We start from the raw sequence: 22,400 nt of genomic DNA on the forward strand, positions 1-22,400 counted from the left end.
GCGACGGTTAAGCATTTGAAATTTCCAATTGCAGTGTGAGTTAATAATAGCGGGAACTGTAGATTATTATTATACAATATAAGATTAAAAATACATCAATTATACATTAATGATAATACAATAATTTATCCTGTTATTGTATTTACCTACTAATTATCAAATGAAAGAATATACAGTAAAGAAACTTCAATATAGGTAGCTATATAGGAATATAGCTAGTAATATAGGAACTTATAATAATATTACTCATTAATTAGTTGATGACTATTTAATCGATAATTTGTTATTCAAAAAGATTAAACACTAATTCATTTAATCAATGATTAAAATATTGAATGGGAATATAATTTTAAACTATTGGACTCAAAAGACATTGCTTTTTTAACCTTTTTCTAAAGATATTAAGATACTAATTAGCTTTACATGAAAAAATCATTTTCTGCCCGATGAGTGGACCACCGTGTGAATGAAGACGCTCTTACATTACCCTGCGAATAAAATTGGATGTGATACTTTACAATATGCAGAATAACAAGTCTTGATCTTTACATAATTATAGATGTATTTAATTTTTTTGAATTAATTATTTTAAAACCCTTAATTTTGATACTAAAAGTATTAAAACAAAAAAAATATTTCTACGCCCCACATTTTTATACACACCAACGTGATTCAGGATTATAGAAAGCACAAGCTACATAGTTTAACAGTTATAAAGTTGAATTTTAAATAAAAATCCAAAAAAATACTGATCTTATAGCTTCTCCTAGTCAGTAGTCTTGCGAAAAACCAGTAAATTTACAATTCACTACCTACTTAACCATAAGCTGTCATGATACTACTTTAAAATTAAATTATTTTTCGGATTTTATCGCGGTTTAAATTATTTTAGTTTTCTCCCGACGTTTCTAAGACTTTGCAGCCTGCATGGTCACGGGGACTGACCAATTTTAAAGTCTAATATTCATGTAAAAATAATAAATCATTATGATACTACTTTTTTATTAAATTACTTAAATTAAGAAACACCACATCCAAACATCTCACCTCCGCAGGGCCACCAACACGCCGTCTTGTATTTCAGCTGAAGCATACATCACGGTGCGTGGGTCACTCGCGGTGTCGAGTCCGGGTCACGGCGTGCACACCGGGAATGCAATCACGGCGCTTCCCGTGGGATAAGGGACACTTCGGATAAGCGTAGTGAACACGCACTGAGCTCTAAGCCAAATTCTGTAATAAGCGTGAGAAAAAGAAAAAAAATAAAAAACGATTATACGACGTTTTCCAGAATAGACGAATATTTTTTTGCGAACTCTTAATTTGTCGTTTACACCATTTAGAAACGAAGTGATATTATAGAATACTAGCTTTTGCTCGGGGCTTCGCTCGCGTAAAGAAATTTTCCAGCATAATTTTTTTCCGACTTACTTGATATTTATCGTTATACTATGACCAAATTACACAAAATCATTATAAATTGTAACCTATATGTTATTATATTGTATAACCAATATTTCTGCAAAGTTTTATCCTAATCCGTTCAGTAGTTTTTTCGTGAAAGAGGAACAAACATACATACATACATCCATCCTCACAATCTTTCGCATTTATAATATTACTAGGATAATTATAATATAAATCGATAAAACCCGAAAAATTGTTTTATCAAAAAGCAATCATTAGTCGTATTCGTGCGCGAATTATTCGTCGAGTCTAAATGAAGCATGAGTGTTATACAAAGGGTTCCTACTTCTAATGATGTTGATGCAAAGAGAGAAAATACTTGATGTTTTCTTTAAGGCAGTCATGAATGTAATAGTTATACAATCGGTTCAACCAACTAACAAATTTTGTCACGTAAACATAGGCATATACGGCATAACAGGACGGCTTGACCGGAGCAGTACCACTGTTCATAAAAACCAACATGAACTGAGAGTTAGCTGTTGCGATTCGTGAGGTCAGTGAAATTTCCGAAGGCCGAGACACCCCTCTTGTTTCCTGAACTCTGCCTCAAAGCCGACAGTATATCCTTGAGTATTGTGGGTGATTAAATAGAAGGATATCAATTAACATCAGATCGATATTTTTAGTGTTTTTTATTTAAACATATTATGCTACCTTAATTACACAACCGTGACCAAAGTAATAAAGATAATCGATAACAATTCTATAATATTTTAACGCGAAATAAATGACAAATAATAATATCAGCCCTGTATTATATACTGCTCGGCACGGGACACCTCTACTACTTATAGGGATTAGGCCATAGTCCACCACGCTTGCCTAGTACGGATTAGTATAATTCACACACCCTTAAAATTCTTGGAGAATTTCTCAGATATGCAGGTTTCTTCACAATATTTTCCTTCGCCGTTAAAGCAAGCGATAATTCACAAAGTATACACACATCACTTAAGAAAAGTCAAAGGTGCGTGCCTTTGAGTTTTGAACCTGCGGAAATTTGTCTCGGCAGTGCGTTCCTCTCCTAACTAGGCTATCGCCGCTTCTTCCTTCCGAATGATAAAAGGAATAGATATCCTGTCTGATAAACGCAATACCTAACATTTAACAACTCCAAACTTTTTAAACACATGTTCTAACGTCATTGTCGCATCGCATCGTCATGTTTACACTGACAGTGCTAATAATATTATTAAAACTTACGCGAAACATATTAAATTACTAGATCATAAAACAGTATCACTAACTTATTCTAAGTCCTAAACCTACCCTAACCAACTTATTAAGTTTAAACTAGTCGCCGATTCCGACTAAGAACACGCGAGTGAAACCGTTTTGTTGTCTAGTGAGTACAATATACATTGAAAACAGTGCTTGTACAATTTTTGAAGAAATAAACAAAACTGCGATGATTTCGTTGCAAGTTTTACATAAGAAACAAAGTCTGCAGTTTTAAATTAATGTTCTTGATATAATATTGTTGTGTCGGGGCAAATTCAGTCAAAGTTTAATATATTTCTACATATTGTACGTGATAAACAGGAGTTTTCACATTTCCCAGTTTTCCTTACAATGAAAGTTAAAAAGAAAACACGATTATAAACAGTTAAACCGTTTATTAATTGTACGGCTTTTCATTTTGTATTAAAACACAATATTGTCAACACACTAGTAACTTATAATTAGAAAAACCCTTCAAATAAACTTTAATATTGCATTTCGTATCCGCAACCCATTGTGGTAGGTCCCCGAGGTTATCAAAAGCCAAAAAGGGCGCCGAGTCAAACGGATTCTATCTAACTTAGCACACGCATAGCCAAGGTAGGAAATAATTAATGATGATTGGCCTCAAATTACCCCCTATACCCATCTCTTTCGCACACCGATCCCGTTTTTTCACAAACCTGGAAGCTATATAAGGGGAACAGGTAGGCCGAGCCGACAGAAGCCCGCGGGACGCTTGACTGCTCGCACGATAACTCGCGATCGCGATGGCTGCCGAAACGTACGGACACCGTTTGATTTACGAGAAGGACATCTTCACGAACGACGTCATGCTGGAGTACAGCACCGAGGAGTGCTACATGGCGTGGCCCAGGTCTCCGGACTCTGGCCGGTCGAGCCTGGAGCCGACACCGTCCATGGACGGCAGTATCCAGGAATCGACACACATTGCGTATAGAGGCCTTTCCCGAGACATGGTTCTGGAAGACAGTGCTGAGGATAACGAGATCTTGGATGGTGGTGGGAAGAGAAGGGGGCGCGCGACCAGTGCCGCTGTTCTGAGGAGGAGGCGACTAGCTGCCAATGCCAGGGAGAGAAGAAGGATGCAAAATCTGAACAAGGCGTTCGACAGGCTTCGTGGTCACCTTCCGTCTCTTGGAGCTGATCGCCAGCTGTCTAAATATGAAACTCTGCAGATGGCCCAGACGTACATAGCAGCCCTTTACGAACTCCTGCAATAGTTCTACATCATTGTGTTTTGCCAAATTGTGTCTACAGGGATATTTATTATAAATTTAATACTCATCGGGTTACCACGTAGCGTTTAAAATTGTGCTTAATTTTAGTTTTTTTTAAGTAACACCCGCGGTTTTGAGTTACTGGTATCGTGTTGCAGATTTACGCTTATTTTTTTTTTTAGTGCAGTGACAATTTTTATAGTCGATTTAATTTTAACTGTCAATAGTGTTGTAACTTCATCGAAAGATTTTGTAAAAGTAATGGGATTTTAATATTTTAAAGTCTAGTTTCAAACTGTTACCACCGAACTAGTGTTACACTATTAGTTTAGCTTTTGAAATGTTTTTATTTGTATATTTTAGTACTCAGTGTAATCCGTCCTGCCGATAGTTAGTTTTAAGTTGAAATCATCTTGCCAACGAAAGTATTATGCTCCAAACATTCCTTAGAATAGAATATTTTGTATATATGTATTGTGTAGTTCTCTACCTACCCCACTAGGGTGAATGCTTGAAAAGTTGTTAAACCACTAGTTAAGTAGACGTAAGTGTAAAATTTAGTATACAAATGTTTTCTTTTTGTAAATATATGATGTTTGAAAAATTATTTGTTGTTTCGCTTTCCTAACTTATTTCTAAATTTGTCTTTCCTCAATTCCCTTTATTATGGAGAAACGACATACAATAACAGACCAAATGCCTAAAGCATTAGAAATAAAAAATATATATGTTACATAACATTTTTATCTAATAATATAGTACTAAAAAAATATTGCTAACTTCTAAAATTTTATAAATCATAAGGCTTAATTCTTGTCACATTTTAATGAATTCCAATTCTTTAAGAAAATTTATCTCATCTATCATGCATTATGAGGAAGTTGAACTATAAAATGAATTATGGTAGAGTATTTCTTACTGTTATAGAACATTTACATGACACAAATTATATTAAATAAATTATGTAGGATCAATATATAAAAATATATTTAATACAAAGAAATTTAATACTATTGACAAGTAATACAATAATATTATTAAAGTTGCTAATTAAAATATATTGATACACAGATATTGCTTAAAAAAATTAAATTAAAAGATGAAATATTCCATACACATAAGAATTTATTGGTTTACCACTTCTTCACGTCACGAATTATATTCGGAGCGCGAAAGTGTTTCCACACAAAAGGACAATAAGTCTGGTTATTTATTAAAATTATTGTCTAAAGTAACATCTACTATATTCCTATCACTTTTGAGCACGAGCCATTATATATTTTATTTCAATATATACAATTTATAAAAATTAAAACAAACCTTTTTTTAATTTATTAAATGACTGGACGAGCTTGCCGCTCGCCTGATGGTAAGCGATAAGACCGCCCATAAACAATAGAAACACCATCCAACACCTTGTATTACAAAGTATTGTTTGGTATTCCACTGCGCTCGCCATCCTAAGACATGAGATGTTAAGTCTATTATGTCCAGTAGTTACACTGGCTAAGTAAGATATACTTCAAACCAAAACGCAACCGTGGCGGCAGAAATAGACATTGCCGTGGTACCTACCCAGGCAGACTTTCACATATGAGAGACCTACCACTAGTAAAACTTTTATTATGTAACAAAAATTTAGTACATTACTAACTGCTTTAAGGTTATAGCTTAAGGTCCATTTTTCATACATTTTGTTTCACCTTTAATCTGGGTAACTAAACAAGTATTGACAAGTAAAGAATTTAAGTTCACGTCTAGTTAGTGATTAGTTCTCGCAGTTGAAAGAAAAACGTAAAAATAATTAATATGCATGGATATTTCGGCCTTTAAAATTTCGTCGTATTAAATTTGTATGAAAAATGGACCTTAAGCTATAACCTTAATTAAACTCAAAATTTAAATTCCTTCATGCTTTATCCTACATATTCTGAAACGTAATATAAATAAATCAAGAAAGTAAAAATAATTTGTCCATCATTTATGCTAGTTCTATTAAAATGGATGTGTTATATAATTTGGCTTACTCATTTGAGAAATGTTAAATAATTGTCGTTTGCTTTAGTAGTTACTTTTAAGAAGCCTTCGGTTTTAGTGACAGATTAAAACAAGTGACTAACGTTTTGCTTTTACCAAAACTAGTCCACTATTAGATTGTTTTTTTTATTACTGAATGTATAGACGAGTAAGCCGGTCGTCTAATGGTAAACGAAACAATTACCAGTAATCATTAACATCGCCGATGAAACTCAATTTTATATTCCCCAACATATTTCAATAAAAAATAATAAAAAATCTTTATTAAAATTTATACCTGAAAACTATATTATTTGATTTAAAAAAAACACAAGATGACCCAATTGATAACCTAAACAAAAGTATATCAAAGGCATCAAGAAATAGGGAGTCGCTGTCAAGGGTAGTTACCCCACTGACAGGACAATCAGTCTCTTCTATGCAAATTCAGCAGATGTGTAAGAACTCACCAAAATCACTCGCCACACTCAAAACCTTTTGCCAAGCGATTATCGTCCTTATTTCTTACAGCATAAAGTGTTTATAAAATTACATTAATACAAATGCAAATTTTGACCAACAAAAATTACTCGTAATACTTAAAAGCGTTTGCCGTACGATTATCATCTTTATACCTTAGGTAATAAGGTAGTTATAAAATTGGCGTAGGGTAACGTATCCCCAGTGTCCGGCACAGGGTGCGTAGGTATTTAAAATAATCTTTTGGCATCTTTTTCTATCTATTACTCTTTTTAACGTAATTTCCTACGACCTGGGGGGTTTCCGGTTTGTATTTTATTGTTGTAAGGCGACAATTCTACCAATATTCAATTAAATCTAGACTACATATAAATATTCTAGTAGATAAGGCCTTCTGTCAGCAAACAACGTGTAAGGAATTTGTGAGGCTGTAGGAACGACAAGCGCCGACTTTTCAATTCATGTGCTCTATTTTCAAAGTTTGTGAGTTTTTATTGAGATACGCATAAGTTCTTCGGAATTAGAATTTATTTTCGAAATGATTATAAGTTATCAAATGTGAACTAATTGTATTTCTGCTGAATTAATTGCTATTGCAAATATTAAACATATTTATTTAATCTTCATTGTTGATTAATTGCGTCAATAAGACAGTATATCACTTACAAACACACTGACGTCTTTTAGCCTCAAAGGGGTAGGCAGAGGCGTAACTGGTGCACCCACTTTGGGGCTTATATTATATTTAGAAAAACCCAATGACACTACCCGACCTGGAGATCGAACCTAAGACCTCAACACTGCAGTCACGTCACCGAGATAGTCGACATGCTAATAATTTGACACGCCTCTGAAAAAACCATTAATTTCTTACGTAAGAACCCCACGATATCAACGCAATATCGCATCAATTAATATTATTACAACAAATAAAACACCGGGATATTATTATACGTTAATCATGGGTTCCGTAAGGACTTTGACAGCTTCTCGCGCGAACTAACATCTTAATTCTTCCTGCTGTCAAATTTGACAGCCGCGTTGTGCAACGTCATACGCGATTCTGAGTCTCATCCGTTTGTTAATTGGGAGTTTCGCTGTATTTAGAGGAATTTTGTATTACGGTTAATTTTAATAATGATATCTCGCATTTAATATCGACCTTAAACGTTTTGATTGATACGGCTTTCTAATAATAATAATAATATCAACCCTGTATTATATACTTGCCCACTGGTGAGCACGGGCCTCCTCTACTACTGAGAGAGGTTAGGCCTTAGTCCACCACTCTGGTCTATTTCGAGTAAATTGAGTTCTGCAGTCTTTGCTATTAGGAAGATCAGATATTTAACTGATGTGGCTACGGCAAGGTTAGTATATTTCGCTTACTTCCACAGCATTATGTCTTATTGCATTCTTCTGTGGGGTACTGCAGTAGATCTGCAGACCATTTTTATTTTACAGAAAAGAGCGATTCGTGCAATTTATAACCTTCGGTCTCGCGATTCCCTTAGAGAACTGTTTAAGGAGGTGAATATACTGACTTTGCCAGCTGAATACATTTTTCAAAATATTATGTATGTCCGTAAGAACCTAGGTACTTTGATGAAAAACAGTGACTTGCACTGTTTGAACACTAGAAATAAGAATAAACTAGTTGTTCCAAATTTCCGGCTCTGTAAAACAAATAAATCTTATCTAGCGAATTGTATCAAATTCTATAATAAAATCCCTCTTGAAATAACCAATCTGCCCGGCTACAAATTTAAGTGTCATGTTAAGCGCGAATTAATGTCAAAGGGGTATTATAATGTAAAGGATTACCTCGATGATCAGACGGTTTGGAAAAACAGTCCTGCACACCCTGTCCAACCCTATGTTAACGCCAATATTATAAATTAACTACATAAACGTCTCATGTGTACCTTTCTACAATTTTGACATTATACTGGGTAACAGTTTTAAATTTATGTGACATATTTTATTTTATATTGACTCATTGAATTATCAATGTATAATAGACGACCGACCGATCATTTTGTTGCACCAGCCTTAAAATTTATAATCTTAATTATATTGACCAAGATCTGCGACAAAATATGAAATGAAAATATTATGTTTGTAAATGTAGGCGTATGCACGCTGTACACTGACTGTTTCATAGTTTTTATAATTTTTTAGTATTATTGTTTTTTTCCGTTAGTTTTTAGTTATTGCTAAATACTTTTATGTGGATTTTCTCCGCAATTTTACGGTGATGTGCGTGTATTAGCTTATATAATTAATCAGACTTTGTATAGAAAAGACTCATTAAAAAAATATATATATATTTAATAACAATATTATAAATGAATAGACAATTGATGACAAAAATAAAGCCCGGAGTTTCTTTCTGCCTTTCTTCTTCGGGTAGTCATCGCTTAGGTAGTTAGTGAAAGGCTGGTAGGTTAGCTAGGTTAGGGCTTTTATTGTCCTCACCGGTGAGGATCGCGACGCGTTTCTCCCTTATTGCTTATTTAAAAATACATACATACATAATTTTATTTCTTCTTCCCTGCCAGCCCGAGCTGGCTTCTTTGTTTACTAAGTATATTTTTCATTTATTTTATTGTCTTTGTTTATATAAGCTAATCTAATTAAGTAATAATTGAATATTCTCATGTACCTTGACTTATCATAAGTGCAACTATGTTCGCCTACGTGATGAATAAAGCATTTTTATTTTTTATTTATTTTTTTATTATTACGGATTGATAGACTTCACACTCCCTCATAATTCCTATAGAGAACTTCTCAGGTATGCAAGGTTCCTCAAGATGTTTTCCTTCACCGTTAAAGCAAGCGATAATTCACAAAGAATATACACATAACATTAGAAAAATCGGAGGTGCGTGCCCTTAGGTTTTAAACTTGCAGACATTCGTCTTGGCAGTCCGTTCCATTATCAACTAGGCTCGCGCTGCGTAGGAATTGATACGCCCTGCTAATATATTTTTATTAATTACTTATAACTTTGTCTATTATGTGTGTTGTTATTAACCCCGAACTTATTCCCGTAAAGCAAAGACGACAATTTATACTTCGCCGATCTTATGTTCTCATAGCGTTGAGTAATGAATACTTATATACCGCGAATTTTTATACTAAACTCAGGCGTTATTTCGTATCCAGATTCATTGTCCTACCTAAGAATTACATCGGCTTCGGGTTTTCACCTAAACAAAGCTGCTAAACTAATAAAGCAATTAACTACATACATCATAATGTACTTACTACCTTGTGGTTTTTGTATCCCATTACGGTACTCCAAAGGCGCAATAGAGCAATCAGAGGTTTGTAGAGCGCATGCGCACGACTCTATGAATATAAACGAGCTGATTGGACAAGCTGTGACCAATCAGAGACGACTTCGCTGTACCAAGTACGGAGTATGAATTAAAAAAAACAATTGTTAAGATTTGTATAGGCGTAGATAAGTTATAAGTGCATGCTGTTCTTGAATGCTTTATTGAATTATAAATAATGTTCGAAAGGCATTACTACCGCTATGTATATAGGATTGTAGAGGTAAACGTAACAACTGCATATAGACATACGACACATACATCAGCTGTATAGCTGTTAGTATGTAAACCAAATAAATAATACTCATATATTATTTACTGATTATATGAATCTTTTTATTGATTAATAAAAACAGTTATACGTTTTATTAAAAGTAAAAAATAAAAATATTGTGCAGAATGCGTAACTTATTCACCCATAGCATATATATGACAAAATTGCGAGCGAAATTTCTAGTCTAATTCAATTGTGATTTCTAGTGCACATTCTCAATGTCGCAAATCAAGACATTACAAAAAACATATCTATATATTATTACTATAAATTTTACTTGTACGATGGAAAGTTATGCAGAATCGTGTTAGTTCGACAGAGATGATAGCTGGGAAAATAAATGACGAGCGACACATTGTGAAAAACTATCGCAGCCTATCCGCAATCCAGTGTCATTAGAGTTGATGTACCTAATTATAACTAACACACACACATCACGCAATTATCCCCGAAGGGGTATGCAGAGGCGCAACTAGTGCGCCCATTTTTCGTCAAGTGAGTTCCGTCCCATGATGTGATAGGGGGCGAGCCTATCGCAATGTCGGGCACAAATGACTCCAGGCTGATACTGAACATAAAAACCCAAATATCACTTTGCCCGACCGGGGTTTCGAACCCAGGACCTTAGAGCGCTGCCGTACCGCGCATGCAGTACAACTACGCCGAGGCAGTCTATTATAACAGGCCGACATTATTCAGGCAACTTTCAAGTGTGTAGCAATCGTCAACTCATTATACCTATAAGAGTCCCTTATACATACCACATCACGGGTAGAGTCTCTGCCATTCCTAAAACATTAATTATATAGTCTTTAATATTAAAATATTATATTTTAAATTGTGATCTAAATTCCAGAGGTGTTGCGTTTAACAGTAATTAACACATTTATACGTCAAGGGTTGATGCGGGGTTGGATTTTGATAAAAAATACGAAATTCTTTTGTTTTTGACGCGCGAAGTATTAAGCAGACGAGTTTGATGCTTAGTAAAGTTAGTTTGTATGTGTTAACTTATAGCATTGAAATAAAAGTATTTTATGGATTTTTTCGCTATTATTTCTTTAATAATAAAATAATATTTGAGTTTTTCTGCCCAGCCCGGAGTCTGGAATTTGAGCCTGATATTGGCGATAGGCTCGCGCCCTATCACGTCATGGTACGGAATACTTTCGGCGAAAAATGGGTGCTCTGGTTGCGCCTCTGCATACCCCTTAGGGGATAAATGCGTGATGATGTGTTTGTGTGTATTTCTTTAATTCCACTCCCGACGTTTTGAAGACTGCAGCGTTCATGCTCACGGAGTGGATTCCTAAAGTAGTTTATTTTAAATTCGAAATTAAGATATCATTCATTTGTATAGCCTGTGATGAAACAAAAAGCCGTTACGGAGAATAGGAGTATATCCAACCAGTGATGATCAACCAGTGATCTACTTTTATAGAACGTCGTAGCCCTTTGTAATGTAAGATCTGAATGATGTTGCTGCTGTTTATGAGCGGTCCTATCGCGTACCATCAAGTAAAATGCTAATTTTTTTGTTCAATTGCCTTAAAAAAACGTTCCTGTGAGGCAGACTTTCCATCATAGCCAACTCCTTAAACCAAACTACATAAAGTGCTTATCACTTATGAAATCCTAGTATCCTCTATCGATCAAATTACTTGATACGGGCAAAGTCACCTCACTGCACCTGATAGTCGGCGGAGTAGAGACCTGATAGAGAGTTAGTTTACCCTCGCTAGTCGACGCAATTATGCCGGCCTGTTTCAAAATTCTTTAACTTGTAGATAACATAATGCTTATGTAGTACATAGAATAAACTCGGTAAGCCGGGTCAGATCAGCCGTCCATTGCCCGATATCTAGCAGTCGTCACAATTATGCCTGCCTGTAAGAAACTTTCACATACAAGCGGCTAGTACGCTACAAAACTATTTTAAACGACCCACACCGTGCGATACCCAGCAAATCCGAACCATAAACTAAATCCAAAAAAAAATCCGATCGCAATTACAGCGCGAAGGTCGGCACATTAAACCAATCACGTATAGTTAAACGTACAGACAGACATGAAGACAGGATGTCTTGCAATTACCACGTCAGAGGAACTGCAAGTAAAAGTTCGCAATTAGATCCAATTGTTGGAGTTAACTTTTAAGGATTAAGAAAGTGAAATTAAGGAACCGTGGGTTGGATTGCTAGGTTGATCCTCAATGGTGTTTTTATCGATACAATACTATAAGTAGGAGTTAAACAATTTTTAAGGATGGTAGGTGGTGAAAGGATTGCTAGTAACTGATCATCATCTCTTCTTTTACCATCTGTCCACCGTTAGGCATAGTTATCCACACTAGGCGATCCTGCGCTTCTAGTCGGAGTTAGTCTGGCTTTTTCCAAAAAATATAGGGACGATCTGAAAGTATATGCTTTCAAATGAAAAAAATCCAAATCGGTTAGTAAATTACGGAGTTGTGAGCTAAGAAATAAAAAAAAACACATTTAATTGATAACGACCTCTGTTTTTTGAAGTCTATTAATAAGAGCCCACAACTAATACCAAAACCCCACCCCAGTCACTGCACCACTCTCTACATCTTGAAACATTATATAAGTCTTATAAAACTCAATGACAACGTCTTCAATGTCCTTCAAACTGAAACAATAGTACGTAACAGCGTCACTTAGTGACAGAAATAGATATGCAAAGATACATAAACTCTCGCATCGTTATTAAGATAGCGGATGCGAAAACATAATAACTCAAATCCGATCAGGGATTGAATACAACTATTTCTATAATTAAAACAACTAAATAATGACATTAGAGAAACACCCACACGGTAGCCAAAATGATATATAACGGCTTCATCAGAATTAATATGAAGGAAGAAGGAGTGGCAGGGGTCATCAATATTTGTACAGTTTAAAAATACTTGGAAGATACCAAAAAATCATGTTTTTTTTAAGAAAGAAAGGTTTACTACCTCTCAATTAAGGGATGAATTATATTTTCAATTAATTTGATTTTAAAAGTTGTAGGTGGCCACCTAATTCAATCATTGTGTAAGCCTAAAAAAACATTAATGAAAAATGTATCTTTGAGTAACACATGAGATAATAATACGTTTATTTTAGCCGAATGATTTTTTGACACAAGCAATGTCAAGAACAAAAGGTTGTCCGTAATAATGCAATGAATTGATTGTGAATAGATTTTTCCAAATTTTATATTAATTTGCATAATAAGTGTACCATAATTGATTTTGTTAAATTTTCATGTGCTTATGACTAATTAGCCCTATTTCAGATATTTAAAATTTCCAGGTTACTGATTTTAAATAATGTCGAAAAAAGGAAGAAGCCTCATATTCGGCTTATTTTTTATTTATTTTCAGCGATATTTCACCAAATCGCCCGATTTCAAAGATTCTTTTATCTTATAGTTTACGTTTACGATTTGTGGTACAGTGTAAGAAATAGTATATTTACAACCCCAAATCACCTGTCAACGCCGCCTCAAGCAAACACTATCTTAGAAAACAATCTATGGATATGTCTCAACTATAATTTATTGCATATAAATAAAGAATAAAAATTACGATACCGATCTCCTTTGAGTATCCGAATAAAACGAAATATAAAAAATAAACGAAGCGAGAGAGACGGCGCAATACGAGTAATAGAGACGGCGATGTCCGCGCACTTCTTCCGGTTGCGCGGGCGCAGGTGACACGAAATTTATTCCGAATTTGAAAACCGAAAGATATTTTATATCGAAATGATTCAAACGGCATTTTAATGTGGACATCCTTTAGTTCAGCCACCGGCGACAGGACGATATTTGTCGCTGGTTTTGGATAAAAAACACTTTTTGATTTATGTGAAAATAATACGGTGAGTATTGTGGGCGCGGAGGCTGGGCATAGAATAATTTTGGGATATAGAGAGTCCGCCCCGTGGCCACGGAGGCTGCAAACTCTTTGAGACGTCGGGAGTAAATTATAATGTAAAAACCGCTATAAAATCTGGACAATAGATTTATATCAATATCTAACATTCACGTCAACATAAGCAATAGAGAATCAAACAAATCTTTTTCTTTAGGGGAGAATTGTGTAGTTAAAATCCGTGGTGATTATCTCATCTTTTATTTCTGTGAACAAGGTGTGCTCTGTCAAACGACTAGTCGTTGGAGATCCGATAATCTTCATTGAAAAACTATGAACGATAATAATTCACGCTTTTTCAATAATGAGACTGATAGGTCTTTTTGTCAGTAGTAGAACCAATATAGCCAAATAAATAAATATTTCTTTCCCCACACTGCAAAATATTTAACCTATTTTCCTAAATACACAGATTGAGATGCGACACCTCAATATTAGCTTCTGCGCAAGATTTAACATTATGTGTACCGTTTTTCCTATGCAGTCAAACACAAAAGAAAGCTGATGCCTTCCCACCACATAAATTCCTCATCTTACTTGCCTAAAAGGCATAGTCTGATCAAATAAACAATGTAAAATCAAAGAACAAAGAATTTTCCTCTCTACGAAATCATGCTCTATACCCAATAAATCATCAAGTTATCGCGGTGAAGCGACACTTTCAGATTTCGTGTCGTCCTCGTAAATCTCATATTAATACAAACGCCAATGTCGATCGATATCGTGGCTTTTTCTCACGCAATGTTTTCTTTCACTGATGAAAACTTTATTTAGTATTCGAAGATAACAGATAAGAAACTAAATATAGTATTGTATTTGCTTATCTATTTAAAAATAATTTAAAAATGCAATTCATTTTAAAAAATTCAGTTCATAAAAATATTTTGTAATCCTGTAATTAGTTATATGTTATTATTTGGTTTGGTTTTATTACTTGGTATTATGTGTGTGTAAAATTCTGTTTGATTGCCAAATAAATAAAAAAACTTATTTAAGTTAGGTATACAATTTTATTGACTTATTCAGAAGTATTGAAATATATATTAAAATATCTTATTCAATGGTTTGCTTCTGAATCTAAAACTGAAAAATCAATAAAAAGAATACAATAAACAATCATAGGTCTTAAAAACATAGTCCAACCCTATGAAATCTCCAAAAAATGTAGAGAATATTAGGGTGCATAATTTTTAATCTTCGAAATAAAATGATTTCGCCGCTGAACTCTACCATTTATACAAAATTCTTTAAATTTCAAAATAGAAATCGATGTGCGTTATTAACAAGCTTTCTTACTTAGAAATAACGTGGATTTTTAACAAAAAGACACACCCTGTGGCGCAAGCGGCTTCTTAGGTAGAAATATCATATTAATAACCTATAAAATGCCAATATTAACATATATAATAAATGCGTATTAATATCTCCACGGCTGACAAATTAAAGGCAGTTAGGGGTTGAAATATACCCCTTTTTAGATAAATAACAATAGGGTTGTCGATTTTATAGGTTGTAATAAATTATTTATGTTGGTTATAGATATAATTAAAATATTGTGGGTCATTATGAAGAACCATTCGTGGCATATGGCGGTTGAAATACCTTTCCCTAAATATATACATATTTTAGAGTCCTTATTTGTAAAAATATATGTTACATAGCATACTGCCTCAGTGGCGTAGTTATGCAACTGCAGTGCTCAGGTCTGGGATTCCATCCCCGGGTCGGGAACTGGGTTTTTTTACTCAGCATCAGCCCGGGGTCTGGAATTTATGCCCGATATGGCGATAGGCTCGCCCCCTATCACATCATAGGACAGAGTACGGCGAAAAGTGTGTGCATCAGTTGCATCTCTACCTTTGCTTTATAAAAGGCGCGTATATGCATATATATGTCAAAGAGTAGAGGAGAAAAATAACCTAACTCATTTTTACTAAAAAAAAATATTCCCCTTTGTCTCCTCATCCCCTCTCTTAGTTCAGCCCCTAGGAGCATACAATTCTACTTTATATTAAAGTTCCCATGATTTCACTATTAATCGGTTTTGCAACTGGTTTATAATGACTTAGTAACGCGCGCGTCTTCGTCCATGGTAATAATTTTCGCAACGGCCTAATATTTCACTTATTATGACGAAACAAATAGTCTGTTCCCTTGAAGGTAAATAATAATACTGATTCATAAATTAGAAATATTATCCAAAATCACATAATTTGCAATAAACGACTCTAGCCGCTTTTTTCAATCCATCGCCAAAATGAAACAATCAGGACAAAGTTAGTTGACATGCTTACCAAAGAATTAATATGATTTATTCTCGCACCGATAATTAAAATTAATATCGTTTAATGATTTCTTATATTTACGCGAATGTTAGACATTGGAATAAAACAAAACGTCAAAAAAAAATAACAATATAAAAAGCCGTGATATAATCCGGAAAATAGTTTTATTTTAATTTAAATCTAATAGTCTTACTAAGTACTTTAACATTTTTTTATTTACACACGTGTCAATGTGACAAAGTCCGCTTCTCGCCTAGAAACATTAAATATTCATTTATAATATGTTATTTGGACTCTTAAAATAAACATCTACAAACAGACATACCTGATTTTATTATGTAGACGGGTGCCTCATGCGCAAGCGCAGGAAGCCCGCTGATCGATGGGCGTAATCTTTGGACAAATTCCCGCTTCCGGATCATGTAAATCATGGTTTAATATATTTATTGTTGAACGAGCATGTGAACCTTTTAAGCACATTAACTTTATGTATCTTTATCGGAAATATATTTGGGCATTGCGCAGAAGCTGTCAACTTATTGCTGAAACTCTACACTATAGACTAACAGTTGGTGAAGTTTCTCTAGCTGACGGTAATAGGAACTAAAAATCGTAACTTTAAGCAAAATATCCATAAAAAGGAGCATATTCTAACAATAAATCAAAACTATTGCAGGCAAAACCGCGTTAAAATGTAGTGTTAAAGGTAATATCTTAATAGAGATGATTTATCGAATCCGATGCAAATGGCCTGTTATAAGCATGGGTTTAGGTAAATCATGCCCGTTTACGTAATTTTATATGAAATAATCAAATTAAGCGGTAGCACGAACGTTAAAGCGGAGACTTTCAATAAATTGATAATTCTATTTTAAGGTTTTTTCGCGGTTTTTTACATTATTATTTTCTCCCGACGTTTAGAAGACTGCAGTCTTTGTGATCACGGGCAGGATTGAGGTATTTATCATCTGAAAAGTCAAAGTAACAATATCTATTTCCATTTTACAATTATTATACAAAATCTATATATATAAAAATCAATGTCTATTTCCCTTGGTCACGTCATCACGCGTGAACGGCTGGACCGATTTCACTATTTTTTTTTTGTTGTGTTTATTATTGTCAGGAGAAGGGTCTTATGAAAGAAAAAAATAAGAAAGTTGAGCGGAACGTTAGAAAATTTAAGAAAAATTAATTTCAGCGATTGACAGTATGCGCGCTGCAAATTCATTGTTAAGACGGGACAACATCTGTTTGGTCAGCTAGTTTTAAATATTTCTTACTATTGACAGGGCGATCTATGCAGAATAAGCTCCCAGTATCTTGAAGTTCCTATAACCAACCCCACCCCGTGACTATAAAGACTGCAGTCTCCGAAAGTTCGGGAGAAAATATTAATATAAAAAACTGCGATAAAATCCGTAAATTAGTTTTATTTCAACGTCTAACAATCAAATAAACATAAAAATTCATTAAATTGATAATTTTGTCCAAATAATATCAATGTGAAGTATTGTGAACATGTTTGTTATAAGAAAACTCATATAATGATAAAGGATTTCGATGAAATTTGTCTCGCAGAGGCATACACATGTACCTACCTAAAAACAATTTAAAGTTTCAAAAGTAAGTGAAAAATAATGCCGGTTGTCTAAGAAAGAATTGTCACACTTATTTTTAATAATTTCATATTTATATTTATTTTAATCAATGAGTTGTATAATATGTGTTATTCACTCAAAAAATCATTGGAGGCATTATATTAGTCAGCTAAGCATTGGTTACTATTTAGACAAAAATTAATGTCTAATTGAAACCCCAGTTTCGCGACTCATGCGCCTTAACATTTGAATTAATGTAACAATATTATAAGCGGATTTATAAAGCGATCGGGTGGTCTCCCCAAATTGCCTGCCTATGCTTGTCATGAATTTTATTGGCAATGTAGAGCACGCTATTGTTACAGAGAATTCATATTGTATAAGTATTTTAAAGCTCTGATTTATATTAGATGAACACGTAGATTCTTATATATAGGTAATATTAATATTAATGAGCTGAAATGAACAAGTAAGGCTGATTGTATGTAAAAAGTCAGACAAATTATGCACCAAGCGATCAGAGAATGTTTGGGTGTTTTTCCCACATAAAAGCGGGAAAACGGGAAAGGAAGTCTTGCTTGAAAAGGAAACACCACGCCTAAATAGCCATTTAAGTTACATTTTCCAATCGAGCTATTTATTATACACCAATATTTAAATTCATTAAAAAAAATAGGTATTAATAAGAAGTTACACATTATATTTTTTGTGCAGTCAGACTTTTTGTTTATACGCAAATGACAAGGTATGATAATTCAAAATTTTCACAAATTCTGTACAAGAATTATGGACGCAACACGTAGTAAGTAACAAATACTGTGTACATCACACGTCAGATTGACGTTCATCAATGAATACTAAATGTCTGTAAGCGGCGATTATTTAATAAATGAATTAGACAAAGTTATAACTATTAAGTTGCATAAATTGATCAATCGACGCCAGAAATTCAGAATTATTAATCAATTTAACCAACAATTTATGTTTTTAAGGATCATTTAAAACAATTTTTTTGTCAAATATGTCTTCAATAACAACAGCAGATAATGCTATTTTTGCCAATGAAATTAGTTGTCTATAAACAAAACTATCTATAATATAGCGCCGTCATATCTCCACCGACGTCTCTACACGTTCGTTCTCTACATATTAAATAGGGCCGACACGCGCTACCGATCCGCGTCAGATAATCGGCGCCCACGGCGTTCTGCCCGCACGGCACCAGCCCCGCACGAGATGTTATATCACACAACATAACCGCCGCCTCGTTGATTCACGGCCAATCTCTTCATTAATAGTATCAGTCAAAATTATGTATTTACTGTACTTAATAAACAAATTTATACAGGCGGATTTAATGCCCGAGGCATTCTCTCCCAGTCAACCTTAGGAGTAATGCAGAGATAAATAAGATAGGTGCATCACGATAATATAACACCTGATGAAAAAAGATAAAGATATATAAAATACCTATAATAAATATAAACACAATATACGTAAAATTGCAAATATCGAAATACATATAATTACATAAATAAATAAATGTACATATAATGTAATATTAACTGCTACTTTTATCTAAATTAAGATGATTGTAACGATCTTTGTCTTGCGTCATTCCTGTGGCTCTTCTAGTTTGACGACAATATTGAATAGTGCAACGGACGTACTTTTGCCTCAATTACGACGTTTCTGTCGTATAACCTAACGTGGCTTTTACTTTAGCCGTTTTACTTTTATTCCTTTAATAAAATAGCTGTTAGTCGCTTTTTACATGACTTTTTCATCAGTATTTCCTTGGGTGGACGTCAGGCGGGGTTTAGTCGAAAAACCCAAATCCATCGCGCAATTGGATAAGTTTGCATTATTAGTGCTGAAGTACTACTTAAATAGACTGATGCCAACATATTATACGTACATATATATTATGTATTCTGCTAAAATCATACCTCTGTTGGTAGTAGGACATATTTATATCCGCCCACGTACCGACCACCGTACACAAGGTGTTACCCGCCATGGTGGCCCACGTAAGTGTCGCGTTCCGGAATCAGCCTGTATACCCTTTTCCAAAAGGCCGGCAAAATTGTAACAACTGCCGAGGAGTAGTTACCTCTCGTCAATAGACAATCTATAGAATGCAGCGAGTTCACTTTTCCATGCCCTTTAAAAAAAATACCCTTTAGCTTTGTCGTGGTTGGTTAAAAAGTAACAAATAATAAATCCCCAAACCACACAATTATTGTTGAAAGTGGATCATCTACAACATAACAGGATCCACTGCATCCTTTTTATTGTTTGATATTACAGAAGGAAAGAAAAGAAAATACTTTCTCATGAATCGGGCTAACAAAAGAGATTTTAATGGACATGCAAATATTTAATGCTTAATACATTGTTGGCAGTGATACGAAAATTTATTTCGATTTTGCAAAGACAACTTTAAATAATATTATTCTTTATTCTGTGTTACTGGTATCCTACGGCTTCATTATATTATTTATTCATATGACTTATTTTCATCAAAACTTCATTTATTGTTGTTAATATGAAATGGCAAATACTCACTAAATAGCTTCATGTCGTCTAGATTTTAATGAAAAACAAGAAACGTATTCTGTATATAATATCAGCCCTATATTATATACTGTCCCACTCCTGAGCACGGGCCTCCTCTACTACTGAGAGGGATAAGGCCTTAGTCCACTACGCTGGCCTAGTGCGGATTTGTAGACTTCACACACCCTCAAAACGGCTATAGAGTACTATTCAGATTCCTCACGATTTTATATATTAATTCTGTATATAACTGAATGAAATTACATAAATTATTGTACAACTTTATTATTTTGCTGTTCTCCAGCTGTTTTTATAGCCCAACAAATCCACTAAAACCGCAACTAAATACTTAATGTATGTAATGTGAAAGAAATTTATAAAATACATGAATGAAAACAGAAAGTTTTATACTGATGGTAACATCCAGGTTGTCCATCAAACCCATCATTGCTGATACAATGTTGCTTAGCCGCAAAAATAGACATTGTGGTGATACCGACCCTGAAGGAGCACTGCATACCAAAGACATATGACCAGTAAGGTGTCACAGTTTTGAACGGCATCATCATAGTCAACATCAACCCCGTGAAGACCATTGCTAACAAACGTGTGGGTAACCAAAATCTATAAGAAAATTTCTTCTTAGTCGGACACTCTTGACAGAGAGTTCGTGGTTGTGACAATAGTGATGCTCGAAAAGTTGTCGGCGTCAGTCGGCTCAGCAATGTTCGCAGATCTAATGCTTCTATTTACATAGTAACTACTATTTACATACAAAAAAATTACCGTAATATTCTGTAATAAACCTAGTTAATTTGTTTTAAAATAAAACATCAAGCTTTTTTTATTATTGCTTTACCTATATATGGGGAAGTGTTCTTCGGGAAATAGACCAACATAGACAATAGAGCAACTGGAATAGCATAAAGTGCAATACTACTCTTTGTGGTATAATAGTGATATTATATATAGAGAGTTTGTTTTTGGAGCTCGGTCGTTATTTCGCGACTATGTCGCTCCATACGTCCACTTTTACCCGTGCCTACTAAATTATGATGTTTTGATGAAATCAAAATAATTTTTTATTAAAGCCTTAGCCTCTTCTGATACAATATAGAGAGTTAGATATTCTATTCAACGCGCAATTGGTCTCGAAATCATTTCAATTAGAAATGTTTTTATACACAACGCCTAAATTACAAATACTAGCTATCTTTATTTGTTTTAGTTTAAACTCTTCCACAAGTTTATATCGAAAATGTATTTCTGCGTACAGAAAATTTATTGTTCTTTTTATTTGGGTATACATGTCAATAGTTTTTAATAAATCAATGGGAATAGTTTGCTCCAGGTCTTAACCGGAACAAACCTTCCACGCGTGCGAATTCGCGACGGTCAGTAATTAAATAAGTAACAAAATTAAACTATTCAAATCCTTTGAAACCAGTCTGTCAATCAGGCATGCTCAATGACTGTGTTTTGACAACAATGTCGGCTGCGGTCGATTACCTCAACAATACTATGATCAGCGCACGCTTTGTGTCCCAAACCGAAGGAAGAATCGGCTCCCTTTAACCTCACGCGATGCGAAACCAGGGCTTAATTTTCAATAACATGCATACAATACATAAAAGAATGGTATCAATTGCGGGTTTAGATTTCCTGGAGAGCCAATATTTGTGTTTTTTAAGGAAAGGCGGTTTTGTGGACTAATGGGATGGTGAGAAACGCTTGTTGTATCACGGATGTAAACTTTTGCGGCAAGTATGAATGAACTCGTTACTCTGCTTATATCTTGAGGGAAATTCTTGGTATTAATATGTCTAGTAGAACTTTACTCTAGGACTGTCAATAGGGATCCTTGCGTATAAATGTGTTATTTTTATAATTACATTTATTATTATATTTTATAACTATATATTGATAATATTCAATAAATAATTGTCAGGCGAAAGGTGGGTAC

General features: G+C 34.3%; 1 protein-coding gene across 1 annotated transcript; it reads left to right on the forward strand.

The window, feature by feature from the left end:
• Window positions 1-3,016: 3,016 nt before the first annotated feature.
• Window positions 3,017-4,587, forward strand: LOC115442272 (protein atonal). Its single transcript, XM_037441039.1, has one exon. It carries the CDS (start codon window positions 3,462-3,464, stop codon window positions 3,933-3,935), a length of 474 nt encoding a protein of 157 aa, XP_037296936.1. The 5' UTR covers window positions 3,017-3,461; the 3' UTR covers window positions 3,936-4,587.
• Window positions 4,588-22,400: the final 17,813 nt, after the last annotated feature.

Source organism: Manduca sexta, chromosome 21 (genome assembly GCF_014839805.1).
Source record: "Manduca sexta isolate Smith_Timp_Sample1 chromosome 21, JHU_Msex_v1.0, whole genome shotgun sequence".
NCBI classification, from domain to species: domain Eukaryota; kingdom Metazoa; phylum Arthropoda; class Insecta; order Lepidoptera; family Sphingidae; genus Manduca; species Manduca sexta.